Genomic DNA, 24,799 nt, shown 5'->3' with positions numbered 1-24,799 from the left:
TATTAGCCATACCTTTTATTATTTTCACCGTTCGTCCCCCCCACACTGCACCCTGTGCCTGTAACAGTCTCTACTACAACTTAACACTGCAAATACAAAAAAGAACAATAAATACGTCAAAATATACCTAAAACAGGCATTATCTTAAATAAACTAACTACACTTGATCGTATCACTTGATCTGAAGAAGATGGCTGTAATAAATTTGTTTGAAGCATACAATCTATAACTAAATTATACATACATTATTTCAGAAATTGAATATTTCCGGTTTGTCAATCCTTTGGTTCGGGTTCCAGATTGAAGCAGCATATGTTCAACTTTGCGGACATCCCTTTTTCTCTCAGTGTTTACATATAAGATCTGATAAAAATATTTATTAGATTGTGTCTAATGAATGTGAAACGGTTGTATGGGGGCTTGGGGGCAGATTTAGTTCCCCGCGTTGTGCTTTGGAACAACGCAGCCAGCGCACTATTACTATTACTACGATAATTTCTCCGCTGTTATTTGCTCGCAGCTCCCTGAGCCGCAGGCCGTGTTGTTCTATAGAATTGAATCTGCCCCTACGTGTGTAGAGAATCTTAGATTAATAGACTGCATGATCATCTATTTACACAAGAATACACTTCTGTAGTCTAAAATGCAGAACAAGAGACATTGTATAAAGTAAATGAAAGTAGGTATCCCCTCTTCTTCAAGTCAACTTTTTTTTTTTTTCGTTTTGCACAAGCAAAGAAAACCAATAAAGTAAAAAAAACTTAAGGGGGGGGGCAGAAATAAGAGAAAAAAAGGGGGGACGGGCTGTTGGGATGTAATACAATGCAAAGAAAAACAAGAAATATCACACCAGCAGATAAAAGATGAAAGATAAAAAGAAAAAAAATTTAAAGAAACCATATTGATCCACAAACAATGGGAGAGGAGAGGACAGCGCAAAGACAGAGAGAGGGAAAGAGGAAAGGGTGAGAAGTCCCAACTTGGCAGACAAGACATAGGGGATCAGAGAGTAAAAGAGGAGCTGCAGATCTGCTAAGGGGGGTGGGACCCTGTAGTACTTAGTCCAGGAACTCCAGACACAGGCAACTTTATTAGGAGTGCGATGAAGGATGCTCAAAATAAATGGTTTGATTAAAAAAGTATCTTTATTTTGTATAAAGGTACAAAAAACATACAATACATACAAGATCTAAGATACAAGACGTCTTACTTTATGCATCAAGTACTGCACTAAATATGCATCACTTAAACGACATGACCGTTTCAAACAAGCTGTGGTTGTGAGGGGGTAGGGAGGGGATCACAGGCCACATCTTTATTGAAGGACAGACATATATATGGGGAGGGTGAATAAATTAAGGCATGACATTTCAACAAAACGTCAAACCGTGCTAGAGGAATGGGTTGGAGGGGGTAAGGGTGGGGGAGTCACAGGCCCAAAGCATTTTTGAAAACAGACAAATAGGGGACAAGGAGAAGAGAGACAAAATCAATCTTCCTCCTTCTCAGGACTGTCAATGATGTTTTAGTCTCTTAACAGACTGTGGATCAGCATGAGTCAGTCCTGGATGGTCATCTTCTCCCTTTTCAAAATGAGGCAATTCCTGGCAGGCCTTATAGCGTCCTAACAGTTCATAAAGCACCAGGCACCTGGATTGCCCCAAGAGTGTGGGTCCCAGAGAATAATTGATAAAATACTGGATGGTATGAAAGGCAAGTCCTGGGCACACTGTTCTTAAGTTCATGTTCCATGGCATCCAACAGTGCCTGTGCAGTGGGGGAGTCGCAAAAAATATGTTGAGATGTTTCCCTTCTGGTTATGCAGAAGGGGCAGTGAGCATATCTGTACAGGTTCCGGGAGTGTATGAATCTCCTGAGAGGCAAACCTCCCTGACTAGCATCCATGCAATGTCTTTTATATCTATTGGTCAGCCTCTTAGAGGCCACATTCTCCCACCCACATTTAGCAGTTGCTGCAGGGAGCCCTGGAACAGAATCTATAAAGTTTTTGCTCGGATGACCTTGTGGACAGTTTTTGGCTTCCACAAGTTTGTTTTAAGTCCCTCCAGATGGTACTACCTCACAATTTATCCAACATTCAGTTAAAACCAAGGTATAGTCCAGTTGTAAGGAAAGGAGCTGTCCCACTTGTCCCAGCCAAGGACCCTCCAAAGAGGCAGCAGGAAAAAGCGGGACATGTACTTTCCAGCAGAGCAAGTGTTCATTTCAATAAGAGTCCTACGGATACATTTACACACAAAGAAGACTTGCAGCATGATGGAGATATCTGGTGTTCCTTTCCTGCCTTTGCGGGAACCTTGTACATAACCGCCCGCTTCACTCTGCCCATTTTAGAGCCCCAAATGAAGGGGAAGACTGTCCTCGTGATGGTCTTGTAGAATACAGCAAAAGGGGGCCAAGCTTGGGCTGTGTATTGCAGAACTGGAAGAATCTCGTTGCACAGTACCAGTGCTTTCCTCTTTGATGGTGAGGTCTCTGAAGCTCAACAAACAAATCTTTTGTCTCAGTCACAAGCCTTTCTTGCCAGCACTCCAGAGCCGCCTCCTCTTCACCAAACCAAACTCGTAGAATCTTGATAAATTCTGACTTGATTGTGAAGGGGAATGCAATGGGAGTGACAGATGCCACTGCCTGAAGAGCATCGCCTCTGACTTCCCACAGCTGACCATTGACCCTGAAGCTTGGACGAATTTCTTGCAGGTCTGGATGAGTGCTGTCACCGAATGCTGGTCAGCGCAGAAGACAATGATGTCATCCATGTAGAGCGATCACTTGGCCTCTAGTTGGTCTGGACCTGATGCCTTTTATTTCTAGATTCTGTCTGATGTACATCGTGAAGAGCTCTGTACAACAAACAAAAAGGAAAGGTGAAAGAGGGCAGCCTGGCCTGACCCCAGACATCATAGAAAAAGGTCTTCCAGCCCTTCACCAACACTGAGCTGTAAATGTCAAGGTACATCCGGTATGAACAAAACATTTCTCCCAAACCAAATCCATGCAAAGCCCTACGCATAAACTCATGAGACACGATCAAAGGCCTTCTCTTGATCTAGACTGGCCACATGAGCATGGCGATCTTTGATGTAATGGACCATGTCCCTTAGCAGGCTGTTTGCAATCCTGCGACCAGGAATTCCACAAGTCTGATCTAGATGAACTATCTGCCCTATGACACCCTTTAGCCTTTAGCCTACAGGATTGTAATCATTCCCTCCCTCACAGTAGGAGGCATTGTGCCCTCCACCACCATCTCCTTGTACAGCTCTAGCAGGTCCGGGCCAATGAGGTCCCACAGCGCTACATAGAACTCTGCTGGGAGACCATTACTGCCTGGGGTCCTACCCGGCGTAAAAGATCTAGTGGCAGGGAGCAGTTTCTCCAGCGCTAAAAGGGCGTCCATGGCTTTTTTACCTGCAGTTTCGCTAGTCTTGATACCTGACATTAATGAATCAGCCGCTTCAATGTCACGGTAGGCTTAGGGGAGTAGAGGTTGCTGTAGTAGGTCTGTGATGACTCCCTCTTTTCCCTTTCTGGGAATGCCAGTTTTTCTTGCAGTTCACTGAGGGGCGTGTGGCCAGTGTGAAGTGTTCTGATATTATAGTTTAAATTAAGTATGTTTACTGCTTGGTCTCTTTTGGTTCATAATTTCAGACTGTAGGCACAATGTGTTTTTCTACAAGTTTAGGAGTGTGTGTTTTAATATTTATTTATTTTATCTCCAGTGGAATGGTGGGATTGAGTCCTGTAATGGGAAGCAAACAGTTACGAGGAGGGTTGAACTTTGTTTTATGTTTAATGTTACTATATTACATTTTTCATAAATGTGCAGCAAAAATAGAATACACACACAATTGTACAAAAAAAGCACAATGTATCTGGAACTGTGAATGTCCCACTGGTGGCCTGGTTTAAGAACTTATACAGTTCTTCCTGCCCTAGCAACTGGTGGGTACGAGCAAATGAGACCATATCTCCCCTCCCTCTGAATACACAGGTGTCTAAGACTGTTCAGAACATGGATTTGGATGTTCGTGTAGTGCATGGTGCAGTGCAAATAAGGCTTGAGTGCAAGGCCATCTCCGTTCCAGTGCAAACAAAATCAACTTTATTACAACTCTTCTTCATCCAACATAATAATCATAAGGGCTGCAATGATATGTAAGTTCCCAAATACCAAACTCCTCCTGCACAGTGCTTAGAAGTTATCAAAAGATTTTGAATTCCAGTAAGTTACATACCCGCAGCTGCTGCTACTGTTTGGAGCATTAGTTCCACAGACACACAGGTTTATAACACAGGTTTCTGAGCTTTGCTCAGCTCTCCCAATTTGCAAGTATGCAGGCAATCACCTCACAGTTCCTCCAAGACCTTCATCCCAATATCCAGGGACTCCATTTGTGAGCTGAAACCATCCCCTCATCCAGGTATTCCTATGTCTCTGTCTCCAGTATGGGGTCACTGCCCAAGGGGGCTACTTCATGGGAGTACATGCTAGAATGGGCTCTCCATCCTTTCTCACTGCCTTTCCCCCTGTAGTCCCATTAGTTGTCTGCTGTGGTAGATGTTACTTTTGGGATAACCCTGAAGATGGGAATCCTCCTTGCTGGTTTCACACTGTGGGCCTTTAGCTGTTGGGGCTGCCCCCCCCCCTCAAGCCACTGGCCCTCATGGCATCCACCATGCACCCGCTCCCAATCATTCTGGGGAGTAACCCTCTGGTTTTGGATGACCCTTGAAGGTCTAAATACCCCATAATGTGGTCAAACATGTGACCCTGTGGTATCCACCACGCACCCCCCCTTACTACCCTCTTACCTTCCGGGTCCCAGCTTCCATAATGGCTCCTCCACTCCCTTTCACGGGTAACCAGAGTCTTTAAAGACTTTGTTTCCTCATGTGAGCTAGCCATGACCCCAACAATAATGCGGCTCTCCATGTAATCGCATGGGACTGCCTCTCCGGTAACTTGACTGCGTGTGTCACAGATACCCTCCTCCAGATATGAGCCACTCGGCTGTCTACGCTAAGACATCCTCTGGTGACCTTATCTGGTTTCCCCGGGGGAGGGGGGGCACTAAATGCTACAGGCGTTACAGAACAGCACAATCAAGTGCCAATCCCATAGTGCAGTGTTTCTTAACTCCATTCCTCACGCACCTTCCAACAGCTCATGTTTTAAGGATTTCTGCTTGTGGGATTATTGACCCAGCCAAATAGATTAACTGACCTGTGCATAATTAAAGATATTCTGAAAACATTAGCTGTTGGGGAGGTGTGAGCACTGGCGTTAAGAAACACTGCCATAGTGCATCAGTTTCACATCTTTATTGTTGTGTCTTACAGTATGCCTACTGCTCTTCGGGGGTTGCCGGATTGTACCATTAGTCAAGCCAAATCATAATCAATCTGTATGTAAATGTTAAATAGACACACTTGCTGTGCATTATATAATCCTTCTCTAGAATTGTCCACAATAAATATACATAGGTGTAATGGCCATAAGTGATGTTGCAGCAACTTTTCTCTCTGTTGGTTTCCCAGCATCTTTCATATTTTTTCATAGTTTAGGGGGTGGTGAGGTTTACATAGGATTGCAGTGTTGCAGACACACAGTGTAACCCTGTGTGTGCATGAAAATGTTTAGTCATTGAGGTTGGGGCCTGAAATGTTTTTAACAGTTGTCATTAAACCATGATATCTCTTTCCTTTGTAACCCATAGAGTGGGCTGCTTATTGATTAGCTCTGCCCCTATTTGACAGTGCTGCCTGTCTCTAATTTGCATACATAAATATCAGTGACAGGTGTATTAATTGAGAATCAATCATGCAATCCAAGTAAAGTGTCATATATTTATTTTCATGTATTCCTATATATTACTATACCTAGTAATTCTACTTTCTGAGTCACGTTACTGAAGAAAAGTGAGGTTGAACTATAGAAAGGTTGAATTATCCTTCATTACTGTTGCTTGTAGAAAGTGCTACAATTTTATACACAGCCTTGTGCTGTAGTTTTACTTTTTATCGCACTGCTGGATGGAATCAAACCCTATCAGAGAAAAAGCCTGTCAGGAGGAACAATGTATTTTAAAACCGAGGCACATCATCTGTGACTGCAAATTCCAGCACACCTTCATGTGTATATTGAAGTGATTGTCTGGTGGGGGTGATGCAGTATTATTTGTAAGCCAGTTCTGTCTATGCAGCTATCTCTGTTCTCACTGTCAGAGGGCAATAGCATACAACAACAAAAGAGCACAGTGCAATGGATACCCATTACCCCTGGCCTGGAGATCATTACTTATTAATACTACTTTTCTGATCTCAAAATAGACTTCATTCCCAAGTATATGACAGTCTATCTCCAGCTTGAACTTTCTTGAATACTCTATGGGATGTGAATTCACAGCATATTTTACATAAAGAAGCCAGCCAGTGCTAATAGAGGTTGGAAGAAAGTATTTATCAGCTGAATATGTGGTAGAAATCTTTTAAAAATAAACCTATTGGGCCTGAGTCATTAAGGAAAGTAAGGCAAGAAAAAGGAGTAAATGTTCTCCAGGACAAACCATGTTACAATGGAAGGGGTGCAAATTAATTTATTATTTTGCACATAAGATAAATACTGGCTGTTTTTTCATCTAGCACACAAATACTTGATAGCTTTATTTTTACACTGAAAATTAAAGTTGAACTAGGACATGCCCTACCCCAACTATAAATATGTGCATACATTTTAAATTTACCTCCCCCTCCAATGCAACATGGTTTTGCCCAGATTCAAAGTTACTCCTTTTTTATGCTTTGCTCTCCTTAATGACTCAGGCCCATAGTGTTTTGTTGGTGGGTTTTTTTGTTTGTTTTTTTTTATTTATTTTTTTTTTACTTTTTTTTTACTTTTTTTTTTATGGAGAACATAAGCACTATGCTAATTTAAAGTAGGGATGTGCACCGGCGACTTTTGAGGTCTCGTGTTTTGGATCCGGATTTTCTCAATGTTTTGGGTTCGGATTTGTTTCGCAAAACTCCTGCCGAAAGGTTTTGGTTCGGATTTGAGGTTTTAGATTCGTTTTTTTTTTAAAAAAGCATAAAAAGTTAAAAAAAAAAACAATTTTTTGGGCTTATTTTCACTCCTACGCTATTATTGACCTCAATAACATTCAATAACAAGCATTTCCACTAATTTACCGTGTATTCTGAACACCTCACAATATAGTTATTAGTCCAAAACGTTGCAACGAGGTATCTTTCTGGACTGCGTAGTGGAGTGGTCCCCACAATATAATAAGAAAACCATCAACTGGTCTTAATCACACCAAAACATGTACCTGGACTGCGTAGAGGAGTGGGTCACCACAATATATATAATAAGAGAACCATCAACTAATATGAATCGCACCGAATAATGTACCTGGACTGCGTAGAGGAGTGGGTCACCACAATATAAATTAAAAACCCTGAACTTGTATGATTCGCACCAATAATGTACCTGGACTGCGTAGAGGAGTGGGTCACCACAATATATATAATAAGAAAACCATCAACTGGTATGAATCGCACCGAATAATGTACCTGGACTGCGTAGAGGAGTGGGTCACCACAATATAAATTAAAAACCCTGAACTTGTATGATTCACACCAATAATGTACCTGGACTGCGTAGAGGAGTGGGTCACCACAATATAAATTAAAAACCCTGAACTTGTATGATTCGCACCAATAATGTACCTGGACTGCGTAGTGTAGTGTTCCCCACAATATTATTTAAAAATTTTGCAGCAACAGTCAACGTGTTTAATATCTGATACACCTCTATCTGGACTGCATAGTGGAGTGGCCCCGGTACCTAATTTGGTACCGGGGCCACAATACCTCCTCCAACCATGGTACAGACCATTCGTCATTGAGGTCCCATCAAGTATGTTAAAGACAGACAGGGTCGAAGTGTTATTGGTTGACTTTGTAAACCAAAAAACTGTCCCTGTTGCACATAGTCGTGCAATGAAGACTGACTTTTTCATTTAAAGGCACCATCTTTCAAGTGTAGTGTTTGTAAGTCATATTATACTTTTGGTAAAATTTGTTTATTTTGTTCCTCTTTATGGTAACTACTAATAGAATTAAAGTATTAAATAGAAGCGGCAGTTCCTCTTTATGGCATTTAGTAATAGAATTAAAGTATTAAATAGAGTGGTATAGAGTGGTAGTGTGGTATAGAGTGGTCCCCACAATATAATAATAAAACCCTCAACTGGTCTGAATTCCACCAAACAAGTATCTGGACTGCGTAGTGGGGTGGCCCCGGTACCCAATTTGATACCGGGGCCACAATAAAATAAATACACCCTCAACTGGTCTGAATTCCACAAAACAAGTATCGGGACTGCGTAGTGGGGTGGCCCCGGTACCCAATTTGATACCGGGGCCACAATACCTCCTCCAAGTTCCAAGTGTAGTGTTTATATTATAACATCTTAACACTACACTAATTCTAGCACGTCAAAACCTCTTGTTTTAAATAATGACAGGGCATTTAACTTTTGATTTAATTTATTGAATTTGTAGGCATTTTCTTTTACTTTTTGAACATGGCAAATGACTGTTGAATGGTCACATAATGCCAAAAAAAAAGTTGCAAGATGGAATTGTCCTTGGGCCCTCCCACCCACCCTTATGTTGTTGAAATAGGACATGCACACTTTAACAAACCAATCATTTCAGCGACAGGGCCTACCAAACAACTGTGGCTGAAATGATTGGTTTGTTTGGGCCCCCACACCAATAAAACAATTCATCTCTCCCTGTACAAACTAAACAGGCTCTACTGAGGCAAGATGTCGTCCTCATCCTCAACCTCTGATTCCTCCCCCCTACAGTGTGTACTTCCTCCTCCTCACACATTATCAATTCGTCCCCACTGGACTCCACAACCACAGGTCCCTCTGTACTGTCTGGAGGGCAGTGCTGTACTTCATTGAGGAATTGATTATTCATTTTTATAAACATCATTTTTTTAATGTTGTGAGGAAGCAACCTCCTTCGCCGCTCACTGACCAGGTTCCCCGCTGCACTAAAAACTCTTTCCGAGTACACACTGGAGGGGGGACAACTCAGTTAAAACATAGAGCCAGTTTGTACAGGGGCTTCCAAACTGCCTTTTGGAGTTCTACCACGTCACTACCTCTAGTTAATTTAGATTGCAAGGCTTGTAAACATAAATACTTTGAAGATAAAAAAAGCAGGCTGCACAGACTGTGGAGCTAGAAAGTTAAATTAAATGGACCACCTTACTTTGGTGGCTATCTATTCCCCCCCCCCCCCCCCCGCCCTACACTTGTAGTTGAATATAAATAAAGCAGCCTGCATAGACTGTAGAACTAGAAATTTAAATATACAAAGAAATGGACAAAGGCAGTTTGGTATCTGTCTGCATCAGATACCCTCTCCACTAGGAGTAAAACAGTAACTTTTTAGCCGTTATATAATCTAGAATATAAATAGAAATTGAGAAAGGCAATTTGGTATCTGTCTGCATCATAATCATCAACATCCTCCTCAGCGCCAGCTACATCAATATCCTCCTCCCGGTGTACAACATTCACACCTTCATTAGCCAAATCTGTAACTGGACTGTGGGTGATCCTTCCAGCATATGCAGAGGGCGTGCTGCAAATGCTGGATGGAGTCACCTCTTCCCGTACAGTGATGGGAAGGTCAGGGTTCACAACCAACACCACCCTTGGACTCGCCTTGGGGATTTGTGATGTCATCTGTTTAGAAGGCAGAGTTCTTTGCTGTTTTGTTGTTGTTGCTGACAGCATAACTCTCTTAAATTTTTTGTAGGGGGGGAGGAGGAGGGCTTAGATCCTTGGGTGAAGCTGGACCACTAGTCATGAACACGGGCCAGGGCCTAAGCCGTTCCTTGCCACTACGTGTCGTAAATGGCATATTGCCAACTTTACGTTTCTCCTCAGATGATTTTAAGTTTCTCTTTTTGCTATTTTTTGAGAACTTGGGCTTTTTGGATTTTACATGCCCTGTACTAGGAGATTGGGCATCAGGCTTGCCAGACGACATTGATGGCATTTCATCGTCTATGTCATGACTAGTGGCAGCAGCTTCAGCATTAGGAGGAAGTGGGTCTTGATCTTTCCCTACTTTATCCTCCAAATTTTGGTTTTCCATTATATGTAGCACAAGAGAGCGTACCCCTAAGCCACACACACTCGGCAAAGCCTTTAAAAATTATATGCGGCACAGGAGAGTAGCACTGGACTTATACTGCTGAATCAGTGAACTTTGTAATAGCAGTACCACTGGACTTATACACTGCTGAATCAGTGAACTTTGTAATAGCAGTACCACTGGACTTATACACTGCTGAATCAGTGAACTTTGTAATCGCAGTACCACTGGACTTTTACTGCTGAATGTGTGAACTTGGTAATATTGCAGTACCAATGGGCTTATATACTGCTGGATTGGTTTTGCAAATTTGGTTATAATTATTATTTTTTTTAATTTAAATTTTTTTTATAACTTTTTTTTGATTGTTTAAAAAATTGGGAATATTGGGAAAATAACTATGCCCTTAGAAGCACAGAGCACAGGACACAGCACCACTGGACTGAGCACAGCACAGCACAGAACTTAACTGAACAGCACAGAACTTAACTGAACAGCACGAGATATAGAAGGACAGAGGACCACCTAACACACCCTCCCTCTACCCTGATCAATGCTCGAGTGAAGATGGCGGCGACTAGCGGGGAATTTATAGGATCCGAGTATCGCGAGATCTGACAACGGGATTATGAGTCAGAGCCTCAGTTTCAGATTTGAATTTGGCGCCAATACCCGGATCTGTCTCGGATCCGACTCGGATCGGCAACGTTCGGGTGGGCTCGGATTTCATAAATCCGAGTGCGCTCATCTCTAATTTAAAGTGCCTAAAAACAAGGTACTAATTTAAATAAATACAGCAGAGTTGGGCTGGCTACACATTACCGAAAATTTCTCGTGATTTGATATCGTTAATGATTTTTCCAGCTACTAAAAGTCCCGATCAGCATGCCCATTCATGTGTACGCACTATACACGTTTTACAAGATTGCTCTTCATCTGTCATAACCATCAGATGAAAAGATTGTCACTCTGTAAACTCTATGGAGATCTGTCTACACTGCTGGTCGTGAGCACACACACTGCAGAATTTGCCCGACATCGTTTATAGAGATTTTTAGTCCGTTTTATAAATTCAAATCAAACGTTAAGATGTGCTTTGGTAAGCTAAAACATGATCGTTGGAGTGTACACCCTAATGCGATATTGGACCCAACAGTCGTTTATTGTGAGGAAAAACCTGTAGTTTGTACCCAGCCTTTAAACTAAACTGTATTTACATAAACTAAGAAAATAAGTAAATCGTGTCCATGTTGTAAACAGTGTTGAATTTAAGTGGGTTCCCAGAATTTAATGGGTTCTGGAACCGGAGAATCAAAATACTGAGTCCCTTCTTCTTGACTTAGAATATTATAATACACCTCAGTATCCAAAAGGAGACATGTTTGTAAATTGATAGAAATATTTCCTAAACAACAAACTTCTATCATCGAATAAAAAAGGTGTCATTTACAAAAGATAGTAAACCGAGGTTTTAGATCCAAAGTTCTCCAGTTTAGTCCTTTTATGGATGAAGTTTGGTCCTTGACTGCGCACGGAACATTTACAAATAAGCTCATGAAGGTTATTGCTAGATCAGTCCACACAGACAGAAATAAATATGGCACAGTTAGAAATTTAATAAAAAGATGCAAACGTAATTTCCTTACATTCACCTCATGTCGTGTGTTTCATTACTGTCATTTCTAACCGTGCAATCTTCAAAACGACTTGATAATAAAAAAGAGGGGAGGATTAAAAATAAAACTGCAATGTAGAAAACCCCTTCACTGCAAGGTGCCCGTGCCAAAGTCAGTAGGCCCTACCATTTGTAAACTGTTGCATTACATCCATTTCCAGGGAGTAACTTTTTTTTTTTCTCTCAATATTTTACTCACCCAAGCAAATTTTTTGTGACAGGCAGGACTTTCTTTTGAAATGATAGTTGTATAAATATCTTTCATACATAAGATGGGGAAGCATTTGATAAAATGCAGTTTAGCTTTCCTTAGCTACTGCCACAATATTAATTCAACCCATGATATAGATCCTTTTTGCTCTGCAATTTTTGTACATCTTTACGCATGCATACTTTGTTTGGATATTATGGGCTTTATTATGATATATATAATTGTTTGTGTGCTGTTACACTAGAGGATCTCTGCTAGACCCAGATCATCTTGTGCAAGAAGCACATCACTGGTGCTTCCTGCATATAACCGGGGTGCCTTTGTGACACATGGAAGTATCTGTACAAGAATGCTTTCCCCATGTGTCCTGGTAGAGATTGTGGCTTGATTCATGTTAGGACGCCCGTTCGTTTCCGTAGCATATCTTGTGTGGCTCCGCACGGTGAATGTCCAGGAAAGCACATTATGTCAATGAGATCATTCATAACTGCACGCAAGTGGCATGACTCCCTGGGTCTTGAGAAGTGGAATGGGGGAGGGGAGAGACGGACGAAGAAGAAAATTTGTTTCATTGCAGATGCGGCCACTTTAAGTCCTGTGTTTGTTGTAAGTATGCTTGTTTTCAGCCGTATCTTATATACCTCCAGTGATTGTAGGAATGACTGACATGGCATAGTCTTTGAATGAAAAATGACATGTATATGTGTCAGTAGCTATCACAGAACAACTGTTTGCAACTAAGTCCCCCGTCTTGCTTACCCATGACACCCTGTCAGATCACCTCAGCACCCCAGGGAACCACTGGTTTAGAAAGAGCATATTTCCACCCATTCAAATAGTAACCTACCTGGAGGTATGCTTAGATTTAAATACGGGTGGAACTACGCACAAATTGCATACTCTTTTTAAATGCGTAACTTACATTCAAGTTATGCTCGGACATGACTCGGGGCCTGAGTGTCACTTGATAACGTTTTACATGTGAGCCTAGCGTGCCAGCTGATGTAGAATTTACTGCAGTGGATCTCCTAAGTGCAGGATAATCCTATGGTGATGTCACTGTATTGATCAGTCGGTGTATTTAGTATATAGAGGACGCTGCTTTTCTCCAAAGATGTTCATGTTGCATGCACTTGGCTGAATACCATTTTATATCCCTAAATAAGATATTATATGCTTACTAAGTGTCACAAGGCTCCTGGTGTTATTATTTGTAAATCCTCCATATTGCATCAGGCAGTTTAAGCATCCAGCAGAAAATTAACTGCCAGAAGCAACCCGACATATAAACACAAAAAAGTCAAGTGACATCCTCAGACCTTCAGCTAAGACATGCTCGGAGCTCACAAGCAAATATACCGAGGAACACTGCAAGTCTGCGTTATTTTATATAGTATGTCTAAATGTCCTTATTTTTCAGTATTAACCAATTGCACAATAAGATTACATATTTTCATCTTACTATCTCTTCTTGAGTTAATATGATTTATTGAAGATTAGTATTTAAAATCTAAAGAGTATGTTATCAAATTGAGTAAAGATGACCTGATGGACATTGTAGTGCCACAAGGGCCATGCAATATTTCTTGTGCAGCAGCAATGTGTTCCTGGAATTTACTCAAAAATGTCAACAGCTATGTATTAAGCTAGCGTTGTTATTATCATTTATTATAGATTTGTAAGGCCTACAATGCTTCACAGAACCATTCTGTAGGGAAAACAAAACAGGACATACGTAAAACATGGATCTGCAAGATAGACAAAAAAAATGCAGAATGAAAACAAATGGTAGGGAGGGCCCTGCTCATAAGAGCTTACATTCTAACTGGAAGAGAGCACAGCTGAAACAAGATCAGTGAAGTGTGGGACAGTCATTCCAATGGTGAGGGTGCATTAGTATGAGTAGTATAAGTGGGAGTAGGTTAAGCTTCAGTAAAGTGATAGGTATTCAAAGCGTGTCAAAAGATTTGAAGGTTGATAGGAAATGTCATGGGTAGCAGCACCGGAGAAGTCTTGTAGGTGAGAGTGAGAGGTCCCCTGGCTTACCGTCCTAGGACAGAACTACACTTAATTTTAGCCAAAAGGGCGAGAAGAAATGCAGAAGATTTAGCTCAGATTTCTTTATATGGGCAGTATGATTTGTATACATTACCAGAGTCTGTTGCTTGTTATCTATAGTGCGGGGCTGCTTTATCAAAGGACAAAAAGTTGTACTGCTGATGAAAATGGGTGATGGGTTTTTCTGGTCTTTTTTTTTCTCTCCCTATATATGAAGAGGGTTATTGCCAATGATGCTTTTGTATGTGGGAGCCAATTTATCAAGTATCACATTTATATTTTGTTATAGCAGTGGAAATGGAAACTCAAATCTGTTCAGGACTCGCACAATTGTGAAAATTAATGAAAAAATATCATATTGTGAGATCAAAGAACAGGAGCAGCGTGCATTTTATTGTAGCATGCAAATATTCAGACTTTTTGTTCCAGTGCAAATCCTGGTGGCCAAGTTAGCAGAACACTAATTGGCAGCGCTGTACATTTTTAGATTCTGGTGCCCACCAGATCATCATCATCACCATTTATTTTTATAGCGCCACTAATTCCGCAGCGCTGTACAGAGAACTCACTCACATCAGTCCCTGCCCCATTGGAGCTTACAGTCTAAATTTATTAACACACACACAGACAGTGTCAATTTGATAGCAGCCAATTAACCTACTAGTATGTTTTTGGAGTGTGGGGGGAAACCAGAGCACCCAGAAGAAAACCATCCAAACACGGGGAGAACATACAAACTCCACACAGATAAGGCCATGGTCTGTAATCGAACTCATGACCCCAGTGCTGTGAGGCGGAAGTGCTAACCATTTAGCCACCGTGTTGCCCACCAGATTTTTGATCCGGTTACTGGAAAATGTTCCTTGAGAATCATTGTCCTAAACCACATTTTTTATTATTACAGTTGTGATTTGGCTAGAATTGCTGTAAGCCTATTCATGTCTTGTGGTTGATGTTACACAACTTTTCTTTTCTTAACGATCTCAGTTTGACTTTAATCATCCTCATCATTGTTTATTTGTAAGGCGCCACAAAACTCAACCGCACAGGACAGTCAGAGTTACAAATTATACAAAATAGAAATTGCAGACGTGAGACACAGCATAGAGATGGACCCTGCTTGTGAGAGCGTACAGTCTGGAGGGAGAGGGCAATGATGAGAAAATAGGAACTAGTGGGATTCAGAGTGGACATGGGACTGAAGCCGGCAGAACATGCAGAGGGAGTAATATCAGGTAGGGGTAGGATAGGTTATAGTGAATGTTTGTTTTTTGTTTTTTTGTTTTTTTTAGAAAGCACATGAAGTCTTGGAATCAGGAGTAAGGTTACCAGAGAGGAGGAGAGGTGTAGGCCAGAGGCAGATCAAAGTGGGTGAGAGGTCGTGTATCTTGTGAGGAGGTAAAAGATATAGGAAGAGGAGGTTTTGGTGAGGGTTTTGAAAGTGAGAATGAGAAGCTTGAATTAAATTCTGGAGTTAATGCGGAAGCAGTATAGGGATTTGCAGAGCGGTGCAGCTGATGTGGAGCATCGAGAGAGGAAGACCAGTCTCTTCGTGGTGTTAGGACAGATTGTAGAGGGGAAAGCCAGTAGGAGGTTCAAGTAGTCAAGGCGGGAGATAATGAGAGAAGTGTTTTGGTAATGTGCTGAGTGAAAAAACTTCGTATTCTGGCAGTGTTTTGAAGGAAGATGATTTACTCTGTTTTGGACATTGGAACATCCAGGTGGAGATAGCAGAGTGGCAGGTGGAGACACATAACAGAAGGAAAGAAGTTGGGGGAAGAGTGGGAGATTTGTGTGTTGTCTGCAGATGTGGGTGTGAATGCCAAAGGAGAGTATTACGTCACTGAGAGAAGAGGTATAAAGAGGGAAAAGCTGTGGATCAAGAACAGAACTTTAAGGAACCCCAGCAGATAAAGGGACAAGAGGGGTGGATGTATCAGAAGTGGTGATGCTGAATGAGTTTTAGAAAAGTAGTATATTGAAAGTGGTAGAGGTGTCAAGGAGGATGAGTTTGAAGAAGTGACCTTTTTAATTATCTGTAAGTTGATAATTGGTCACTGTAGTAAAGACCGTCTCAGTGGAGTGATGTAAGGTTGAGAAGAGGGTGAGCGAAGAGAAAGTTGGTCAGGCGGATGTAGTTTGGAAGCAAATGGGAGGAGAGAAATGGGACAGTAGCTGGACAGAGACGTAGTGTCAAGGGATAATTTCTTGAGGGTAGGAGAACATGTTTGAAGATGAAAGGAAAAGTGCCAGTGGAGAGGAACCAGTTAAAGAGGTGAGCAAGGTACAGGAAAGTAATGGGTGGGGAGTGTGTGAAGAAGTTGGGAGGGAACAGGATCACGGTAACATGTTGAAGAGGAAAAGTGTGAAGGGTAATAGATTTGGTAAGAGGCGGTTTTTAATGATGATTCAAAGGCAGAATCATTCGATTTTGCCTTGGAAGTAAGTCATGGGCAGTGAGGAAAGAAGGGGAGAATGGTGGGGGTGGTCAGAGAAGCGAGTTGACAGTGGCAAAGAAGCAACAAAGGTTTGTTGACTGGGGGGATATTATGGATGTTTGATTGTCGAGAGAAGCCAGTATAATAATAAAACAGAATACATTTGTAATGGACGCATTGAAGCTAGATTTTTGCCATTGTCACTCGGATGTACAGGAGCACTTTTGCAGGTAGAACATCTGTTTTGAATGCCAGGGTTTGGCTCATCAGTAACTATATGTGGAAACTGGTGCAACGTTGTGTAGGGTTGCATTGAGTGTAGTCTTGTAGAATGAGACTACAGCAGTGTCGGACTGGGGCATGAAGGGCCCACCGGGGAATGCCAGTCTAGGGGCCACCAAAGGGGGTGTGGTCAGCCATCATAGAGGCGGGACCAGACACTAGAGGGGGAGTGGTCAGTCCACGAAGGACAGATAGCACCTTAGTGCAGTATAAAAACAAAAGACTCCTTGTGATTTCAGAGTAACCAGTCACCACGACAGAAACGCTCATCCTCGCAGAATCACAGTTAGATTTGCCCGTATGTTTTAGAACACCTACACAGGGACATTTCACACTCAATCACGGACTTTCAGTAACATCCATGTAGTATAATTACCTATATTGAAACATGGGTGAAGCAGACGTTTATAGGTAGCAGTATTATGATTTTGCCACAACAATGTCACAGTTTATTTCTTGCATTTCATTAGTTATGCCACCCCTATAAAAGTCACATAGCTAGTTTGAGACAATTGGTGTATAACAATCTACTCTGCAATGAAAATCAAAGACACCTCAAGTTCTATTAGCAAAAAATGACATACCCATTCAACATCCACTACGGATCCTGCCAATAACGGTGTAATAACTGAATTCCAGGCATTTCTGAACACCAATGTTTAAAACTCTTAACAGGACAGAAACTATATTAACAATCGGGATGCTACAGGGTGAACAGACTTCTCTCATATAATCCAAGTACAGACAATATGATTCTGGGGCTCCCATAATGCATTCAGCCAAGTGATCTGGCGATGTAAACATCTAACACAACGTAGAATGAATCAACTCTCTTCTAAATATTCTTCAAACACAACTCCTACAGGCAATATATTATCATTTTTCACATTACTTCTAAGGATCGTAAGTTAGCCCTAGGCTGTAAGAGAAGCCCTTCCTGGAAACACACACACACACACACACACACACACACACACACACACACCGAGGACCTTTTCAACTAGCGAAGCTAATGTTATACTATACTTCTATCTTAGTCAAGATGTTTGGAAAGTTCAGCCTGCCAACAAATATGCAACAATATAAACAACTGGTTAAAATATACTTACCCAAAAGTTGATTGCTGCAGCCTCTCTGCTCTTCTCCCTTCAGCGGCGGCAGGAACATCAACTGACAGGGTGAGGGGGCGGGTCACATGATCGCAGCTGCGATCGCAATTGAGCAGCGGGGACAACGTGAGGGGCCTCCAGGTAAGCTCCGCCCACTGGTGAAAGGGGGTGTGGCCATACGGTAGCCGGGCCTACCGATGGTTTAACCGGTAGCCCGCTGGGCCAGTCGGAGGCTGGACTACAGTATTAGGGCAGGATAGATTAGAAATAGGCTGAGTGCTTTAAATGAAGCTGAGAAGAGGATTGGGGCAAGACCATTTAGGATCACTGTGTGCACACAGATTTGGGTGCAGAAGGTAAGGTAGAAGAAAAGGCGGTTTTGGTCAGAGAGTGGGAAGTCAGAGTTTGAGAAGCTGGAGATGTCACATGGAGAACATGAGGTCTAGAAAGTGTTCATCGCAGTGGATGGGACATTATGTGCACGTGGAGAGACCACAGGAGTAGGTAAGCATGAGGAGTTTACAGTTGGTGCTAGTAGGGTTGTCAATAGGGATGTTGAAATCCCCTGGAATAAGCTTGGGTTGGTCAGTGGAAAGGAAGTAAGAAAGCCAGGTGGCGAAATTGTCAAGGAATATAGAAACTGGGCCTGGGGGTGATAGATGAAAACAATGCGTAATAAGCTGTTCTGGAATTCAGCAAAGAAATTTACATATCCCAGTGGTTACATTTAACAAATAGTAGATGTGCAGAGTTTATAGAAAAAAGAGGTTTATATAGTACCTTTGGACCTTTTCAGTATGAAAATGTATTATACAGTTAATTAGAATATCTTTTATTCATGCTAGTAGTTTCTTCTGTAACTGGCAGACAGTCATTTCTCTTTCTACTGCAATTTTCTTTTTAACATCATTTGGGAAATTGTCATATAGCTAAGGTAAATTAACTTATGTAAGAGTTCAGAAGAATAACATATTTTTAGATCCTTCTGTTGAATATACTACTACTACTACTTGTTCACAGTGCAACATTAAAGAGAACTTCACTGAAGTTGATTATCCTAATAAAAAGCTGTACCCCTACTTTTAATTGGTAAGTTTTTTTGTTTTGTTTTGTGTTTTTGTTTTTTTTGTTTTAATTTGCCCTTTTTAAATAACTGTTTCAGGAGCCTGATGTATGGCAAAGTTTTCAGCTGTTTTATTTTTCAATGGTGATGCATGGAGACCTGTATTTGTAACGGTTTGTGTCACAGGGCTCTCTAGTCCGTGCCCTGGGAAACAAACTCATGTCCACTGATGTGGTAGCTTTTTACAGGTATGAGTAGTGAATACAAGGACAAGTGAGTCGACTCAAAGTGCATGATGTCCTATATGTAGACAGCTTCGACCAACAGATAGGTGGAAGTCTCAAACGTCATTGCATTACTCAACTGCGACAGAAGCACTGGTGCGGTCAGACATCTGCTGTTCTCTATCTATAGGCAGTGAGTAATAAAAATCAATTACCAAGGACTATTGAATATCAGGAGCTGGGAAAATGGCTAAGACCATGGCTGGGTTTTTATAATTGGAGCCAGTAGACACATCTTATAGTGACCTAAGGAGGAGGGAGAGGGCGATTCTCAGGTCTCCAGCTCTTAGTGGCTTTTAACTTGGTTTACAGGCTTTACTCACCTAAAAAGGAAAAAATATAGTGCATACATACAAAGAGAGTGCAACAATATTACTGGCAGAACAGCTCAGCAGAATTATGAATTAATGCATATGCATGAATTGATGATTTTCAGAATGTTTAACATACAATTTGTTGGATAACCAGCATGGTACCCTTCCTGCTCATAGTGCATTAGAGCAAACATACATTGTAAAAATGGGAATGTTTGTTTTTATACTTTAAGCCAAGTTGTAAATACACACAAAATAACTGGTTCTTTTCTTTTTAGCCAATAATAGCTTTCCACACTGGGATATCATGGATCTTTACCAATATTATCACCACTGAGGATGAGGATGCTACAAAGGACTGCTTTATGGCCGAGCTCATTCCATTCCTAATGACAAGAGTTTCATTGTGTAATAAGGATGAACGCAAACCCCATGCTGAGCCATCATGACCACCTGGATTTTGTTGGAGTGGATGTGAAATCGGAATATACCCATAAACTAAAGAAGATATGGGATAACTGCATAAGTGGTTGATATGATTAAGGAACACTGCAGTACTCACGTGGAAGTCACCTCGAGGACTGTAGTTATGGGCGATAATGTGAGTTTTTGGGAGAGCCTTGTGACAGGACATCCTGTGTGCATTAACTGGAAGCAAGAAGCCGAGGGATCCATTTACCACCTGGCCAGTGTTCTGTTTGTATTGGGCTGTATGGGAGGAAGTGGGTATTTTGGGCTTCTCTATGTATACATTTTCTTTGCTTTGAGTTTCCTCTGTACTTGTATATGGGCCTGGCTGGATGTCTGTGCTGCTGATGTATTCTCCTGGAACTTCATCCTTCTTGTGATATGTATTGTGCAGATCATCCACCTTGCCTATCAGCTAAGGAGTGTCACCTTTGACAAAGAATTCCAAGAGGTGTACAATGCAGTCTTTCAACCACTGGGGATCTCACTAACTGTGTTTCGAAAGATCATTTCACACAGTAATGCAGAGGTGGTCACATTGGAAAGGGAGCATTGTTATGCAATTCAAGGGAAAACACCCATTGATAAACTTTCTTTACTTGTATCTGGAAGGTTGGTATTGTTTATATAATATTACATATATTATGTGTATATAAATAGCGACAAGCACTCCACAAGTAGATAGTGATGAATTAGTGGTCCAATGTATATCTATTATATGTACAGTACTGCAGAATCTCTGGTGCCTTAGAAATAAAATAAAAGGCAATAGTATAACGAAAAGACAGGTGTTGTCGGTGCTTGTCCTTACTACTGCAAATCTGTGTGTATCTAGCAAAATGGAAGCATGAGGTATTCGCTCATATTTTGATCAAAACATTTAAGCCTGCATCCCAGCGTCAAGGGTTCCATAGTTGGCCGGCTTGATTAGCCAAATGCAGGCTCATTTATTCTGTTTTTGTTTCACAATACTGCCTATTGTCTTGGCTGGTGTGGTTTACAAGACCTTGCTAGATTTAAGCCTCTATAAATAGGAGTTCAGTACATTTGATTTTAACTGCATTTTAATGGTGTTTGAAGCATATATGTCAGTATAGATTAGGCACTGCATACACTTGACCCTGGATACAGGCTTATATTTTTTGATCAAAATATGAATGAATGCTTAATGCTTTCATTTTGCTAGATACACACAGATATGTGGTAAAGACAAGTGCTGACAACAACTGTCTTCTGGTTTTGTATACATATAGGGCATTTATATTGCCATGCAGTTGGTACCATGTACAATATCTGATTTGCAGACTACAGGCTTATTTCTTCTCTGAAATAAATCATATATATATAGTCATAATTATTTTTTTAATCCGTACTGTTTAACAAAACATTCACCATATCTAGGCACAGTTACTTATTTGTATTACCGTTGAATACAACAAAATACTGTTCTTTGGATGAATATGTAGGTAAGCTCTATCGTCTAATAATAACAATGGCTATTTACATTGCTCAAATGTGCAAATCTGTACTACAATCACAGCAACCAACCAGTAAACGACTTTAATATGTCTACTGCAATTTAATATAAATAATACTGATTTCTATTTATAAGTGATATTTGTAAATAATCCTCATTGGTCTCGGTGAAAGCACAGGGAAGCCAGAAAGGGAGCATGTATAAGACAATAAATTAAATATGGTTGAAATAAGGTTATTCTAACACCACAAACATACCAATATTATACCTGTACACTGAAACACACAGTTATACCTGTATATCACATTAGCCATTTCCACTCCATAAAAAGGCATGAACGTTGCATCTGGAGAATTGGGAAGAATGTAAATGACATCCAGACCACTACAAATCTGTGCATTAAGGGAATTGAGGGCAGCGTTAGCAGGACAGCCCAGTTTTTGCGTGGTTCAAGCTGAGGCCAAGGGTGCTAAAGCCCCAGACTGAGATAGAGAATGTACTCTGTATGAGAAGGTGTTTTATCTAATAAGGGCACAAGGAAATGTGTAACAGTGCTTGGTATTTCAAAACCTGCTATAATTTATGGGCAATCCCCTACAGCACCAACAATTCATAAAAACAGTAAAATAGCTCAGAACACAATAAAAATACAGTTCTACTATCAAACAATATATATACAGTATATATATATATATATTATATATATATATACACACACATTATATACATATATATATATATATATATATATATATATATAATGTGTGTGTATGTATAAAAATTATATTATGCATACATACACCGAGAGAAAGACAGGTGGCCTATGTCTTAATTAATTAAGAACATATACATTTTAAATGCTAGTTTAAAGAACAAGAAATACTGGGGCAGCAGTTAGTCAGTAAATAGAATGTTCTAATAACATATGGTGTAATATGATTGCATTTACATTCTTTTTAGTCAGACCTAGTGATGTGGGAACCGTAGGTGACTGCTATAATATAAGAGATAAAGAGGGTGGCAGCAGTACACACTTGTCAAAAATCTGATGGAGGAGCAGTTGGAAAACAGCTATCACATCAAATGTTTTATGTACTCTCAAAATATAAACTCTACAAATGCTTCACTTGCTTTAAAAGACAAATAAATTTCACAAATGGAACTTTTATATATGATTCATAAAAGTAAATTGCTATGTTCGGTGTACCCTGACTTTCCACTAAAGCTCTGTTTAAAAATTGTGGGATTGAACAATTCCTTCCCATTTCATTTGATGCAGCCCCGTTTACATCCTTCATATTTAGGCATTGTTCAGAGAAAATCTGATAGACACAAACAGGTAAATAAGCTTGTTAAGGCCCCATGTATAAATCCACCAACAAGCAGCCTGTACATAGCATTTCAGCCATTCACATAAGATCTGGCTGTGCACTGTCATCAAAATGGAAAATTAGAAGTGACGCTATGGAAAATGTAAGTGAATGGAATTTAATAGTATAACAATGAAGGCAGTAGAAGAAGTAGCAGTATAGCACACCACCATATACCAACCCACTTTGACCACTGTGTGTACTTATGTAAGGTAGAGAAGCACGGTCATCCTTAGCAATGCCTATTTTCTCTAAAGCAGTGGTTCCAAAAATGTCTGTGTGCGATACACTTATCACACAATTATTTTTGTGACATGCACATTTGGAAATACTGCAAAAACTGTTTATACAAACATGAATAAATGTAAAACTCAGGAAGTAAATATTCCCAATTACAGTGTGGTTCACATATCATTCCATATCAATGTCTTCATCTTCTTTTTAACTTCTTTCCATTTTCACACCCTACATTTATTTTGATTAGGGATGTGCATCGGCGACTTTTGAGGTCTCGTGTTTTGTGTTTTGGATCCAGATTTTCTCGATGTTTTGGGTTCGGATTTGTTTCGCAAAACACTTGCCGAAAGGTTTTAGTTCGGATTTAAGGTTTTGGATTCGGATTTTTTTTGGAAAAAAAACTAAAAAGTGTAAAAATCAAGTTTTTGGGCTTATTTTCACTCCTAAGCTATTATTAACCTCAATAACATTCAATAACAATCATTTCCACTAATTTAAAGGCTATTCTGAACACCTAACACCTCACAATAATTATTTTTTTTAGTACAAAACGTTGCAACGAGGTATCTTTCTGGACTGCGTAGAGGAGTGTTCCCCACAATATAATTAAAAACCCATCAACTGGTCTGAATTACACCCAAAAATAGTATCTGGACTGCGTAGAGGACTGGCCACTGGCCACCACAATATAATATATAGAAAACCTTCAACAGGTCTGACTTACACCCAAAAATAGTATCTGGACTGCGTAGAGTAGTGGGCACTGGGCACCACAATAAAAAAATATATAGAAAACCTTCAACAGGTCTGAATTACACCCAAAAATAGTATCTGGACTGCGTAGAGTAGTGGGCACTGGGCACCACAATAAAAAATATATAGAAAACCTTCAACAGGTCTGAATTACACCCAAAAATAGTATCTGGACTGCGTAGAGGACTGGCCACTGGCCACCACAATATAATATATAGAAAACCTTCAACAGGTCTGCATTACACCCAAAAATAGTATCTGGACTGCGTAGAGGACTGGCCACTGGCCACCACAATATAATATATAGAAAACCTTCAACAGGTCTGCATTACACCCAAAAATAGTATCTGGACTGCGTAGAGGACTGGCCACTGGCCACCACAATATAATATATAGAAAACCTTCAACAGGTCTGAATTACACCCAAAAATAGTATCTGGACTGCGTAGAGGACTGGCCACTGGCCACTGGCCACCACTATATAATATATAGAAAACCTTCAACAGGTCTGAATTACACCCAAAAATAGTATCTGGACTGCGTAGAGTAGTGGGCACTGGGCACCACAATAAAATATATAGAAAACCTTCAACAGGTCTGAATTACACCCAAAAATAGTATCTGGACTGCGTAGAGTAGTGGGCACTGGGCACCACAATAAAATATATAGAAAACCTTCAACAGGTCTGCATTACTCAAAAAAATAGTATCTGGACTGCGTAGAGTAGTGGGCACTGGGCACCACAATAAAATATATAGAAAACCTTCAACAGGTCTGAATTTCACCCAAAAGTAGTATCTGGACTGCGTAGAGTAGTGGGCACTGGGCACCACAATAAAATATATAGAAAACC

General features: G+C 40.6%; 1 protein-coding gene across 1 annotated transcript in view; it reads left to right on the top strand.

The window, feature by feature from the left end:
- LOC142144240 (popeye domain-containing protein 1-like) overlaps positions 1–24,799 on the top strand; it is a 170,138-nt gene that overhangs the window by 9,682 nt on the left and 135,657 nt on the right. Inside the window, exon 2 of the mRNA XM_075202848.1 lies at positions 19,919–20,720. Coding sequence (XP_075058949.1) covers positions 20,176–20,720 — 545 coding nt within the window. The 5' untranslated portion in view covers positions 19,919–20,175. The remainder of the gene's footprint in view (positions 1–19,918; positions 20,721–24,799) is intronic.

Source organism: Mixophyes fleayi, chromosome 3 (assembly GCF_038048845.1).
Source record: "Mixophyes fleayi isolate aMixFle1 chromosome 3, aMixFle1.hap1, whole genome shotgun sequence".
NCBI classification, from domain to species: Eukaryota; Metazoa; Chordata; class Amphibia; order Anura; family Limnodynastidae; genus Mixophyes; species Mixophyes fleayi.
This window is presented reverse-complemented; position numbering and strand designations above follow the sequence as displayed.